This window comes from Anabrus simplex, chromosome 9, assembly GCF_040414725.1.
Source record: "Anabrus simplex isolate iqAnaSimp1 chromosome 9, ASM4041472v1, whole genome shotgun sequence".
NCBI lineage: Eukaryota > Metazoa > Arthropoda > Insecta > Orthoptera > Tettigoniidae > Anabrus > Anabrus simplex.
In genome coordinates, this window is record NC_090273.1 from 135,985,392 (window position 1) to 136,000,371 (window position 14,980).

A 14,980-nucleotide genomic window follows, 5' to 3' on the forward strand; every position below is an offset into this window, starting at 1 on the left:
CCTTCGATACTTCAGGAGACTTTGCGATTTATCATCATCCGGCAAGACTTTACGCATTATCAGCCATGCATTGACAATACAAACATCCAGTAAGTACTTTCTTTTTTTTTTTTTACGTATTCTGGTTCTGTATGTTGCCACTAACTGATCCATTAGATCTACACCCCCCATTCCTTTATTATAGGAGCAAAAAAGTGTAGGCTGCTTGATTGTCATCTTTCCTTTCTTTTCCTTGGACCATCTAGAGCAGGTTCCCTCTCTATTTTCACCGTGGTTTTGTTTCTATGGTAACAACATTGTTATCCTTGTTATCCTTCCACCTGACGGCAAGTATTTCACCCGAAGAGCGGAAATCACTGGATTCACGTGGCAGTTTCTTCATTTCTGCTATGCTGATGAGAGGGCATTTCTCAGTACGGCCTTCTCGTATAGTTCCCATTGCACAGTAACCTTGATCAGGCAGGTGTTTGAACAATTTTATTGACGTGAAATAGTTATCAAAATATAGCTTGAACCCTTTGTGTAGGGGTACATCTGCAGATTTTATTAGTGAGATAACTGTATCACCACCTAAGCCAAACTGCTTCTCATCATTTTCTTCCTTCCCTGTATAAATTTTGAAGGACACCATATAACCAGATGAAGAACAAAGTGCCCAGTTCTTGAAACCAAATCTGATTGGTTTACCTCTTATATATTGCATAGCATAATGTTTCCCATAGTATGGAATCATACTTTCGTCTGTAGACAAGTGCTCTTCAAGTCCACCATGGCTCCTGAAATTTTCGTTCAGTATATCAATGATAAGGTCTCAGCTTGTACAGGCGATCATTCGGGTCAATATTGTCATTATCATTGAAATGCAGATAGTTGAAAATACTTTCAAATCTATTACATCGGATGCAGTTGGCTGAAAGCTTGGGAACATTTTCATCTGCTGACCAGTAAATCCTTCTGTTGGGATATTTAGCATACCCTAATAAAAGCACGCCTCCTATCAGCACCCAAAATTCTGACTCTGTTAGGCCGAGAATAAAATTTTTCTGAGCTGCATATTTATTGCTTTCTTCTACAATTTTCTTTACCAAGTTCTTTGAATAAAACAACTGAAAAAACTGCAATGGTATTTGGCACGTTTCTGCAGTCTCAGACACAGGTATTGGTTCGCACTGAGTTTTCAAGACAGGATGAGGATCCGATTTCCTCCACGTAAAATTTTGTTTTACTCCCACAGGAACACGTTTTTTCTTTCGTGGGATTCTGCCATTTCCATCTGTTTCAGGTACCTGAACAACTTTTGAACCAGACGCGATAGGTTCTGGTGTAAGTCCGAGAGAATTTTCGGTTTCTTCAAGGTTTGTGTCATTAGTCTGTATTTCACATGAGCTAATCATCATCCTCCAACCAAGGTGGTTAAGGTTACCCTCATGTTCGTCATCAGTTTTATCACTGTCAGTGTCTGTCTCCCTACCCTCTGCTGGAACTGCAGCGTATATTACATTCTCAGTGTCATCACTGTCTTTCTCGTCCTCTTCCTCAAGCATTTCAATTATCTTGGCCACAGGAAGACTGAAACAAAATGAAAAACAAATATTGTACTCATTATGTTGAGATCAGAAACATGCCACAACGATTACAACATTTAGTTGGTATTGTATAAGGAGAATAATGTAAGACAGCTTTGCATGTGATCCGATTTTTCGGATCCATGAAAATAAATCACGTTATTTCCAAAACGTATGAATGTACTTGTCCAAAATACGTATCAAACAAAAGCATGGATTCTCAACAATACTTCTACAACAAATAAGAGTTCAAATATGTTATAAATAAGTGATATTTTTGCAAAATACTTACCACATGCTCTGAACAGTGCTCCTCTGAGACGCCATGTTGTCTTCTAATTAATACTGTATCAGTCTGGCCAACTGCATGCACTAACTAATGGTACTGACTTGTTCGGAAGGAATTACTGAACAGATATGAAAGTGGAAAGAAAAGATAATCACACAATTATAAAATTTAAAGCCTGAAACACCAAGATCTGATTTTTCGGATCATATGCATTAACGGGTTAATTAGTAATACATTTAAAATAGGTAACAAGGAAAATCAAATGCATGTACTAAAAATTGATTGTAATAAATCGTCTCTCCCCAGTTTAAGGTAAACTGGAACTAGGGGATGAGAGTATTCTATTCTACAGTCTAATAAGAAGAATTTCCAAATTGACATCAACAACTGGGAGAGTGTAGCATCTGATGGGGTGATGTTTTGTTTAGAAGCAAGTAAATAACTTCATTCATTCCATTGTACTTGTTGAATATTGAAGCTATGTACATTTTAACATAAACTCCTATTGTATTTGTTGACTGTATTTTATATCAGATTTTTATGTATCACTGTTTTTGTTGTAAGTCTTTCTTCTTTATTATTTAGCTGATGACCTCTAAGCTAGGTCGAAACATGTCCAAGGTATTTTAAACAACTATGTAACTTTTAAACAGACCACTTAATAAAGAGCACAAGTGTATTGAATAGGTGAACCTAATATAACTGAATTCTTTTAGAATTTTGCCTTAGATATTTGTTTACCAAGCTCGATAGCTGCAGTCGCTTAAGTGCGGCCAGTATCCAGTATTCGGGAGATAGTGGGTTCGAATCCCACTGTCAGCAGCCCTGAAGATGGTTTTCCGTGGTTTCCCATTTCACACCAGGCAAATGCTGGGGCTGTACCTTAATTGAGGCCACGGCTGTTTCTCTCCCACTACTAGCTCTTTCCTGCCCCATCGTCACCATAAGATCTATCTGTGTCGGTATGATGTAAAGCAAATACAGTAGAACCTCGATAATTCGAAATCGGTTAATACAAAATCCCGCCTAATTCGAAGAAGCTCTCGTTCCCGGAAACATGAGATACAGTTTGCATGTTATTTCAATTGTTTAATTCGAAATACGGATAATTCGTAATTCGAAGTACAATGTCGGCCCCATTACCGAAAATCAGACTTTTAATTCGAAACTGCCTTTACATTAAAAAAAAAAAAAAACAATAGTATGTTACAGAGTAATTCCAACTCGAAATGTATCCGCTCCACGTCATAATAGAACACTCGTTCCGGAACGTGGAGGGGTAGCTTTCCGCACTTACACTCACTTCGGTGGGTCTACAGTGCGCTTCATGATTGCTAAATTGAATGAAATCGGAATTCTTTTGTATTCAACCTTTAAAGGAACGCCGTAATATCACGCAACAGGCAGTGTGCGGGAAAACAGAATCCGCGAACACTGGCGATGCCGACAGTTAACGTAAAAGCGTGGCTCATATAATAAATTCGTACCGTAGGCACCGAACAATATTGTCATTGCCGGTGAAACTGCATTGCTTTATTTTAATGTGAGCCCAAACGGTCTTATGGTTTTAAAGGAAAAATTGCCAGCCGGGAAATCGTACAAGTGTGAGGGATGGGGGTCATAGTAGTATGTTGCAATGCACATGGAAGCGAGATACTTTATCCCCTCGTCATAGGAAAGTTTGATAAGCCACAATGTTTTAAGAGCGTCGGACACTTTCCATGCCAGTACAAAGCATCTAAAAATGCAAACAGTACAGATATCCCAAAAATAATACATTTGCACAGGGGAACCGGCATAATTTATCCTCGTCTTTGAATTGTGCGATTTTTTTCTTTCGTTGCGTGAGGTTATGTTTGTCAGTGATTTATCCAAGTGCATTATTTGAACATTGTAAATGCACTTTGTTGGATACATTTCGGAAATAGTTTTTCCATGGCATTTGAGAGGTTTAAACTGTGTATCGAGGTGATTGCATGTATTAATGGGTCTTAGAATACTTTGTGATGCGGCAAGTGTTTACATTTCTGAAGTACGAGAGAAGTGCCGTGGCGGGAAATCGTACAAGGATAGAGTCGATTTTAAGGGCATCGGGTACTTTCTGTGTAAATACAAGGCATCTAAAATGCATACAGTATGTGTTGTTTGAGTCATCAGCCCATAGACTGGTTTGATGCAGCTTCCCATGCCACCTGTGCTAACCTTTTAATTTCCACATAACTACTGCATCCTACATCTGCTCTAATCTGCTTGTCCTATTCAAACCTTGGTCCACCCCTACTATTCCTACCACCTACACTTTCTTCAAAAACCAACTGCACAAGTCCTGGGTGTCTTAAGATTTGTCCTATCATTCTATCTCTTCTTCTTGTCAAATTTAGCCAAATTGATCTCCTCTCACCAATTCCATTCAGTATCTCTTCATTCGTGATTCGATCTATCCATCTCACCTTCAGCATTCTTTTGTGCCGGGCTGAGTGGCTCAGTCGGTTGAGGCGCTGGCCTTCTGACCCCAACTTGGCAGGTTCGATCCTGGCTCAGTCCGGTGGTATTTGAAGGTGCTCAAATACGTCAGCCTCGTGTCGGTAAATTTACTGGCACGTAAAAGAACTCCTGCGGGACAAAATTCCGGCACCTCGGCGTCTCCGAAAACCGTAAAAGAGTAGTTAGTGGGACGTAAAGCAAATAGCACTATTATTAATATATTCTTCTGTAACACCACATTTCAAACCCTTCTATTCTCTTTCTTTCTGAGCTAGTTATCGTCCATGTTTCACTTCCATACAATGCCACGCTCCACACGAAAGTCTTCAAAAACATCTTTCTAATTCCTATATCAATGTTTGAAGTGAGCAAATTTCTTTTCTTAAGAAAGCTCTTCCTTGCTTGTGCTAATCTGCATTTTATGTCCTCCTTACTTCTGCCATTGTTTGTTCTTTTACTACCCGTTGTTTGAGTCATCAGCCCATAGAATGGTTTGATGCAGCTTTCCATGTCACCCTATCCTGTGCTAACCTTTTCATTTCTACGTAACTATTGCATCCCACATCTGCTCTAATCTGTTTGTCATATTCATACCTTGGTCTACCCCTACCGTTCTTGCCACCTACACTTCCTTCAAAAACCAACTGAACAAGTCCTGGGTGTCTTAACATGTGTCCTATCATTCTATCTCTTCTTCTCGTCAAATTTAGCCAAATCGATCTCCTCTCACCAATTCGATTCAGTATCTCTTCATTCGTGATTCGATCTATCCATCTCACCTTCAGCATTCTTCTGTAACACCACATTTCAAAAGCTTCTATTCTCTTTCTTTCTGAGCTAGTTATCGCCCATGTTTCACTTCCATACAATGCCACGCTCCACACAAAAGTCTTCAAAAACATCTTTCTAATTCCGATATCAATGTTTGAAGTGAGCAAATTTCTTTTCTTAAGAAAGCTCTTCCTTGCTTGTGCTAGTCTGTATTTTATGTCCTCCTTACTTCTGCCATCGTTGGTTATTTTACTACCCAAGTAACAATATTCATCTACTTCCTTTAAGACTTCGTTTCCTAATCTAATATTTCCTACATCACCTGCCTTCGTTCGACTGCACTCCATTACTTTTGTTTTGGACTTATTTATTTTCATCTTGTACTCCTTACCTAAGACTTCATCCATACCATTCAGCAACTTCTCGAGATCTTCTGCAGTCTCAGATAAAATAACAATATCATCGGCAAATCTCAAGGTTTTGATTTCCTCTCCTTGGACTGTGATTCCCTTTCCAAATTTCTCTTTGATTTCCTTTACTGCCTGTTCTATGTAAACATTGAAAAGGAGAGGGGAAAAACTGCAGCCTTGCCTCACTCCTTTCTGGATTGCTGCTTCTTTTTCAAAGCCCTCGATTCTTATCACTGCAGACTGATTTTTATACAGGTTGTAGATAATTCTTCGTTCTCGGTATCTGATCCCTACCATCTTCAGAATCATAAATAGCCTGGTCCAATCAACATTATCGAATGCCTTTTCTAGATCTACGAATGCCATGTACGTGGGCTTGTCCTTCTTGATTCGATCCTCTAATATCAGACGTAAAGTCAGGATTGCTTCACGTGTTCCTACATTTCTTCTGAAGCCAAATTGATCTTCCCCCAACTCAGCTTCAACTTGTTTTTCCATTCTTCTGTAAATAATACATGTTAAAATTTTGCAGGCATGAGATACTAAACTAATAGTGCGGTAGTTTTCACACCTGTCAGCACCGGCTTTCTTGGGAATAGGTATAACAACATTCTGCCGAAAATCGGATGGGACTTCTCCTATCTCATACATCTTGCACACCAAATGAAATAACCTTACCATGCTGGTTTCTCCTAAGGCAGTCCGTAATTCGGAGGGAATATCATCAATTCCAGGTGCCTTGTTCCTATTTAGGTCACTCACAGCTCTGTCAAACTCTGACCTCAAAATTGGGTCTCCCATTTCATCAGCATCAACAGCCTCTTCATGTTCCAGAACAAAATTATATACAACTGTTGGATATGCTCCTGCCATCTTTCTGCTTTGTCTTCTTTCCCTAGAAGTGGCTTTCCATCTGAGCTCTTAATATTCATGCACCTAGATTTCCTTTCTCCAAAGGTTTCCTTGATTTTCCTGTATGCAGCATCTACCTTTCCCAGGACCATACAGCCTTCGACATCCTTGCACTTCTCCTTCAGCCATTCTTCCTTAGCTACCTTGCACTTTCTATCCACTTCATTCTTTAATCGCCTGTATTCTTTTCTGCCCTCTTCATTTCTAGCATTCTTGTATTTTCGTCGTTCATCAATCAGGTCTAGTATCTCCTGAGTTATCCACTGATTCTTAGTTGATCTTTTCTTCCTTCCTAATATTTCTTCAGCAGCCCTACTGACTTCATTTTTCATGACTCTCCACTCTTCCTCTACTGTGTTTCCTTCGGCCTTTTCATTTAGTCCTTGTGCAACATATTCCTTGAAACAATCCATCACACTCTTTTCTTTCAACTTGTCTAGATCCCATCTTTTTGCATTCTTTCCTTTCTTCAATTTCTTCAACTTCAGATGGCATTTCATGACCAACAAGTTGTGGTCAGAGTCCACGTCTGCTCCTGGGAAAGTTTTGCAATCCAACACCTGGTTTCTGAATCTCTGCCTAATCATAATGAAGTCTATTTGATACCTTCCAGTGTCTCCAGGTCTCGTCCACGTATACAGCCGTCGTTTGTGGTGTTTGAACCAAGTATTGGCGAGGACTAAATTATGGTCAGTGCAGAATTCAACCAGCCGACTTCCTCTTTCGTTCCTTTGTCCCAATCCAAATTCTCCTACTGTGCTACCTTCTCTTCCTTGGCCTACCACTGCGTTCCAGTCTCCCATCACAATTAGATTCTCGTCACCTTTGACATATTGTATTAAATCTTCTATCTCCTCATATATTCTTTCAATTTCTTCATCATCCGCTGAACTAGTAGGCATATAGACCTGCACTATTGTGGTGGGCATTGGTTTGGTGTCTATCTTGGCGACAATAATTCTTTCACTATGCTGGTCGTAGTAGCTTATCTGCTGCCCTATTTTCTTATTCATTATTAAACCAACTCCTGCATTACCGCTGTTTGATTTCGTGTTGATAATTCGGTAGTCGCCTGACCAAGAATCCTGTTCTTCCTGCCAACGTACTTCACTTATACCAACTACATCTAACTTTAGCCTATCCATCTCCCTTTTCAGATTCTCTAACCTACCACAATGATTCAAACTTCTAACATTCCACGATCCGACTCGCAGAATGTCAGTATCCATCTTCCTGATGATCGCCCCCTCTCGTGAAGTCCCCACCTGGAGATCCGAATGGGGGACTAGTTTACCTCCAGAATATTTTACCCGGGAGGAAGCCATCATCAGTACATCATTCATACAGAGAGAGCTGCATGTCCTCGGGAGGTGGTTACGGCTGTAGTTTCCCATCGCTTTCAGCCGTGTCGCAGTATCAACACAGCTAAGCCATGTTGAGTATTATTACAAGGCCGGATCAGTCAATCATCTAGACTGCCGCCCTTGCAATTACCGAAAGGCTGCTACCCCCCTTTCGATGAACCATTCGTTCGTCTGGTCTCTCGACAGATACCCATCCGATATGGTTGCACCTGCGGCTCGGCTATCTGCATCATTGGGACACGCAAGCCTCCCCACCGCGGCAAGGTCACATGGTTCGCGGAGGAGTAATCCAATTAATAAAGCACTTGCACATGGGTGCCAGCGTAGATTTCCCCTCGTCTTTGAATCGTGCTTTTTTTTTTTCTTCCTTTTTTCGTTGCGTGAGGTTGTGTTTACCAATGAGATATCTGAGTGCATTATTTGAATTCTGTAAATGCACCTTCTTGGATACATTTTGGAAATAGTTCTTTTTTCATGGCATTTGAAAGGTATAAACTGTGAATCAAGGTTAACTGCATGCAGTAACGGGCCTTAGAATATTTTGTAACGCGGCAAGGGTTGGTACTTCTGAATTGCCGGTTAATTCGAAATCACGTCATTCGAAGTCCGATTTTTCAGTCCCAATGACTTTGAATTAACAAGGTTTTACTGTAGTAAATAAATAAATAAAAATATATTTGTTTACAATGTGACAGAGCTTGTGGATCTACAACTGGTTTCTTCAGCCATGTACAAACATTTAATCAGCAACAATAATATATTCCATAGACATCATTATACTCCCCAGTCAGTGAATGCCTATGATGATGATGATGATGATGATGATCTCTTCCGTGGTCTAATACTGCATATTCCACTCTCCCATCATAATCAGATTTTCATCCACCCTGTATTATCTTTTATCATCATCATCATCATCATCATCAGCATCATCATCATCATCATCATCATCATCAATGTCCCACTCCAGTCATCCGGGTGTGGTTTACAAGCCTCCCCCACTCCTTTCTGTTCTTCCACTTTTCCTGCTCAATTATTTCTGCCACATTCCAGCTTCTCCAATATCCTTCCAAATCTTTTCTATCACTTAGTAATTGTTGTGCGGGATATACAGTTCCACCTAAACCTTAGCTATCTATTGCACAGGGATATGCAAACTTCCTCACAACGACCAGTCACATGGTTTACAAGGAAGATGGTGATTATATAGAACAATAATAGATTTTCATGTCAGTGAAAACAAATAGTGTACAAACCTGATACTATATCGTACATATGATATGAAGTTTGGAACTTTAATAGTGGCAACTATTTAATTACAACTGATACAAAAGAGATACATGTACTAAGTTTTACTGTCCTTCAAAGTAGTCGCCAGCATCGTGAACAACCCGTTGCCAGAGATGTGGAAGTCTTAGGATACTTTTAGCAGCGGCTGTTGTATTGATAGTTTGAATGGAGCAGTCTACTGCTTGACGAATCTCTGAAACAGTTCTGAAGCAAATGCAGTTAAAGATGCCAGAAGACGTACAACATGACAGTGTCATTAAGGTCTTCAAGAGGCTTGTGGGGAATCTACATTACCTTACAGAAGAATGGCACGGTGGGGTAAAAGCCTTCATAGATTTTTCTCATGCCCAGGCATTCCTTCAGAATATGAAGCACACTTGTATGCACAGCATATCATATGGCGTCGATCAGTGTCCAGTAATGCGGTAAGATCATGCATGCACTTCTTCATTGACACCACAACGACCTGGCCGATGAATGTCTGCCACATTCTGGTGTCTCTTGTTGAAAGCTTTTACCCACCGTACTACTGTTCTGTAACGCAATGCAGATTCCCCGCAAGCCTCTTGAATATCTTGATAACACTGCCGCGCTATATGACCTCTGGCACATTCAACTGCTTTCGCTTCAGAACTGTTCTGGAGATTCGTCCGGCAGTAGACGACTCCATTAGGCCTATCAACACAACAGGCGCTGCTAAAGATACCCTGCGACTTCTACATTGCTGGCAACTGGTTGTATACAATGATGGTGACAACTTGGAAGGAAAGTAAAACTTGGTACATGTATCTCTTTTGTATCAGTTATAATTAAATAGTTGCCACTAGTGAAGTTCCAACCCTCGTGCATGGCCTTGAAATCATGTGTTCTATCTATTACCTGTTTCTCACAAGCAGAAGTCTGCTGGGCAAGACGATCCTGAGTTGTGGTCAGAACTAACTGTAAATCAGAAAGCTCCTCCTTGTGCTGTTTCCAGGTTTCTGTAGAAGCAAAATTATATTCCATTAACAAATGTAACTTACCGGAAATATTAAGCTAGAAATGTGAATTTAGGATAGGAAAAACTAAGGGTTCATCTGAGTTTACAACTTTAGAAACAGCGTATGTGCGTTCAAGGACTGCTCTGGTTCTGTTTTAGGAAACATAACAATAAACAGACAATATCATGCTAGCACGGCTGACCATGCACCAGACATGGTAATCCTAATATTCTTGAATTCACACATAAAATTTAAAATAAGAGTACAACCTCAATAATTCAAAACAGGTTAATTCAAAATCCCACCTAATTCAAAGAATATTTCGTACCCGAAAACATTAGGTACAGTTTTGCATGTTACAGTAGAAGCCCGTTATAGCGACGAGATTTTTCTGTCCCTTCAAAATTCCTATATTAAACTGTGTATCTTCCTTCGGTTAAAGCGAGAACCCTATCACTGGTGCATCCGTTATTACGAGCGATTAAGTGCGCACAATTTTTTACGTTACCGATATTTATGCACCCCAGCGATGATATTGCAAGCAATCGATTACCTTCGGCATCGTTTCCTCCCTATGTGCACTAGCGATTTCTCTCGTCGACATTCGAAGACGATGTTGGAGTCGATTAGTAATATCTGTCGACAGTTGTTCCATAAAGAAAATTCAAAATGAAAGAGAACACGTAATAAATGCATAAATAACGTGTCCGATAACGGTTGTTAACTCGTTAAAAATTAAGGCTGACTAAACGACCGCTTAATTTTGAGGCTGAATACTGCATTTAAGTAAGAATGGGATACACCTTGAGATATACCAGAGTGCTTAATTGATTTCAGAGGTTAGTTTATATTTTGTCGCGTCTGGTTAAATTACGGAAAGGCTGTTATGAAAATTTATAGCGAGAAAGGTATAATTTCTCTACTGGCGCTTATAGTGTGTTTTCATCATATGTATAGTATGGTTAAGTTATGATACGTGACGCTGTTTGAATAAGAAAACTGAAACGCTTGCAACAAAATGAGATAGATCGTCTTCGGTACGGTAGTTTTCTCACTTTGTGCATTTGCGAGCTCTCCTGTTGACATTCAAACGCGATGTTGGAGTTGATTAGTAATATCCATCGACTGCTGTTCTCTAAAGAAAATTCTAAATGAAAGAGGATAACATGTTTTCGTAATAAATGCATAAATAACGTGGCCGATAGCAGTTGTTAACTCATTAAAAATAAAGACTGAAGTAAACGATATCTTAATTTTAATGTTGTATACGGAAATTAAGTAAGAATGTGATACTCCTCAAGATATGGCAGAGTACATTACTGATTTCAGAGGATATTTCATATCTTCTTGCGTCTAGTTACGGCTATTTACATGTAAATTTTTCATGGGGAGGTTATTTCTTTACTTGCGTTTCAAATATGTTTTCATGATAGGCTACATATATGGTTAGGTTAGGTAACACTGTTTGAAGAAGAAAGCTGAGGTGTTTGCCACAGAAATCTCTGGAGTTATACCGTATTTCTCCGAATCCAAGTCTTTTTTTTCTCTCAAAATCTCATGCGAAAACTCAAGGGTTGTTGCATTCGCGACCTAACAGTAAGTTAATGGATACCACTGGCAACTACCACGGTAACCACGCTGCTTCTTTTCAAACGCGCACGGAAGTCGTTGACAATAAACGACCGCCTTTATACTACACATCGCTAGCTGCGACAACTGGTTGTACACAGCCTGTGTGTTTCTCAAATCTGCAGAATGGCATCAAAGCATGCGACCCTTTGAATTCTTAGAAAAGCCATGGCTACTCAGTGCAGAGTCATAACGCGTGTATTGTACTTGACGCTTAGTAAAATTAAGGTTTATAGACAGCAGGAATATTTTCGTGATGGATAGTCATATTGTAAAGATACGTGGAAAAGGTATTGCCGGCAAATTTTCAACAGGTTCTAGTCGATATTATGATGCCAATTTTAAGTTAATGTTTATTAAACACTCGGAAATGTAGAATAATTGTGCAGCCGCAAGAAAATACGGCATAGGCCTAACTAAAGCCAGTATTTGGCGTTAGCGTGAAGACAAAGAGCTAAAAAAATGCGTACCGAGACAACTAATGGAAAAGCATTGGGAGTACGGGAATGATATGGTGATGACATTCATTGATATTGAAAAGGCATATGACAGTGTCCCTAGGACGAAAGTTTGGGACAGTCTGGTGCAAAAAGGAATTGGGAATTGGACAGGGATTAATAAAAATGATCATGGCATTGTATAAGGAATGTTGTTGTTGCGTGCAAACACAAGTTGGCAGGACAAGTTGGTTCAAAATAACTAGTGCGCTGAGACAGGGAAGTGTTCTGTCACCAATCCTGTTTACAATAGTAATGGATGACATCATGAGAACAGCAAAAGCAGCATATGGAGGAAGAGAATGAGAAATGAACATGATGTTATTTGCAGATGATATTGTGATTTGGGGAGAAGACGACAGGAAGGTTCAATAACAGTTGAATGTGGTGAATGGGAAGATTGAAGAATGTGGATTGAAAATAAGTGTAGAAAAGAGTAAAACTCTTGTTATAACTAGAGGGGAGAAAGAAGGGAAAGGTCAGATTAGACTTGCAGACAAGCCCCTGGAAGTAGTGGAAACGTTTAAATACCTGGGGAGTGAATTAATGGAGAATGCTCGACTCGATGCTAAGATTAGTAAAAGGATTCAAGCTGGAAGTTGTTTCTATCACAGTGTAAGAAACATGTTATGGGACAAAGATGTGCCAATGGAAGCAAAGGATACTATGTACAAGATGTATTACGTACCCATAACAACTTACGGAGCAGAAACTTGGACAATGACAAAGAAGGATGAGAGTCGAATACAGGCAGCCGAAATGAAATTCTTGAGGAGTATGATACAGAAGAGTAGAAGAGACTAAATAAGGAATGAGAAAATCCGGGAAGAAATTGAAGTCGAAAAAATAAATGATAGAATAGAGAAGAGCCGACTAAGATGGTTTGGGCACATAAAGCGAATGAGCGACGAAAGAATGCCAAAAAAGGTGATGGAAATGCAAATCCAAGGAAGGAGGGGCCGTAGACGATCACAATTGAGATGGAAGGACACCATCCAATGCAGCATTATAGAAAGAAACCTGGACTGGGACACAGTGTTGGAGGAGGAGTGGTGGAAAGACCGAAGAAAGTGGAGAGGAACCATATTTGCCCCTACCCGGCTACAGCTGGATAAAGGGAAATGATGATGATGATGTACAAAAAATGCATTCAGTGATCCGCAACTAGGACGCTTTAAAAAAGTCGAAGATGAAATTGTTAGGTATGTGCACAAAAAACGCAAGGGCGGAATGGCCATACCGTGGCGCAATAAACTCGTTTGTTGACTTTCAACGTACGCGATTAGACCTATACATCGCTAGCCGCTGAATTTGGACGAACCCGACAAGCGAGGCGTGCGTGTAGCGGCAGCCGGTTATATCTGATGCTGCATAAAAGTAACAGTTTTATAGACAGCAAGAATAATTTCCTGATGGATCGTTGTATTGTAGAGATGCATGGAATAGGTATTGCCGGAAAATTTTCAACAAGTTGTCTTCGGTATTATGATGCCAATGTTAAGTTAGTGGTCCTTAAACCTGCGGAAATAAAGAATAATAGTGCAGCCGCAAAAAAAAGTTATACGGCGTGACAAAAGTCAATGTTCGGCGTCTAAAAATGCGTAGGCCTACTGTACAACAAGGCATTCATATGATTTTACAAACTACTTTTTGAGCCTGATTTAAAATTATTGAAGGAAAAAGTGGGGTTCATCTTGAATTCGGAGAAATACGGTGCTATATTTTTTTCAGAACGAAATTAGTTATACACTTTCATGTAGTATTGGATTACAAAAAATAACAATCAAGTAAGCCGTAGTGTGGATATCATCTGCAGAAACGCAAGTTTTGAAAAAAATTTATTGCAGTTTCATACTGATTTTAAAGTGCATGAAGGGTTTTCCGACTTTTATACAAAAATCGGATATAACAACAATTCGTTATAGCGAGTAAATTTTTCGCTGTTATGAATTCTCGCTATAACGGACTTCTACTGTATTTAAATTGTTTAATTTGAAAAAATGGATAATTTGTAATTCGACGAACAATGTCGGTCTCACAGTGAAATTCAGATTTTTAATTCAAAATAGCCTTGACATGTTTAAAAAATAGTATTTTACAGAGTAATTTAAATTCAAAATTTCTCTGCATCACGACAGAACGCATCTTCTGGAACACGCTTTCTGCACTTTCACCTTCACTCACTTCGGTATATCTACTGTACAGTGTGCTTCAGAGTTCCTAAGTTTGAGTGAAATCGTAGTTCTTTTGTATTCCTACAGCCGGTACTCATTTTACTTAAGTTTTAGTGTACATCTATGTACTTTGTAGTTATATTAACATCGTATTTTAGTTTATTGTTAGTTACGGTATTTTAGTTCGTGGTACACGTGTTTGTTTTTGTGTTGTGAGACGGCTAAGGAGCATAATTCTTCCAAGACAATGAGTGAGAAGATAAAAATGCAGTATGGTCGACAAAGGATAAAAAACAAAAACTGAAATATGTAAAGAATTTGGAAATTCTGTGTCCACGCTTTCAACATTTTTTAAAAATCCTGAGAGCATAGAAGGTCAAGAAATGCAGGGTGCAAATACTGCAAAGCAAATGTGCATTTGAGGAGCTAAATACTGTGATTTGGTAGTGGAACTGATTGAGTGGTTTCGGCATGTTTGAGAGAACAACATCCACGTTGATGGCAAGGTTATTAAGGGGAATGCAAATGAACTGGTGTTAAAGATGGGACTGGAGTTTCAGTGTTCAAATGTGATGCTTCAGCGGTTTAAGGAATATCACAATATCATGTAGCAGG

The 14,980-nt window shown here is 39.5% G+C and overlaps 1 protein-coding gene across 1 annotated transcript in view; it reads right to left on the bottom strand.

Moving 5' to 3' along the window:
• The window catches only part of LOC136880912 (ninein homolog), a 280,629-nt gene that overhangs the window by 32,466 nt on the left and 233,183 nt on the right, over positions 1-14,980 (bottom strand). Inside the window, exon 23 of the mRNA XM_068229173.1 lies at positions 9,965-10,065. Coding sequence (XP_068085274.1) covers positions 9,965-10,065 — 101 coding nt within the window. The remainder of the gene's footprint in view (positions 1-9,964; positions 10,066-14,980) is intronic.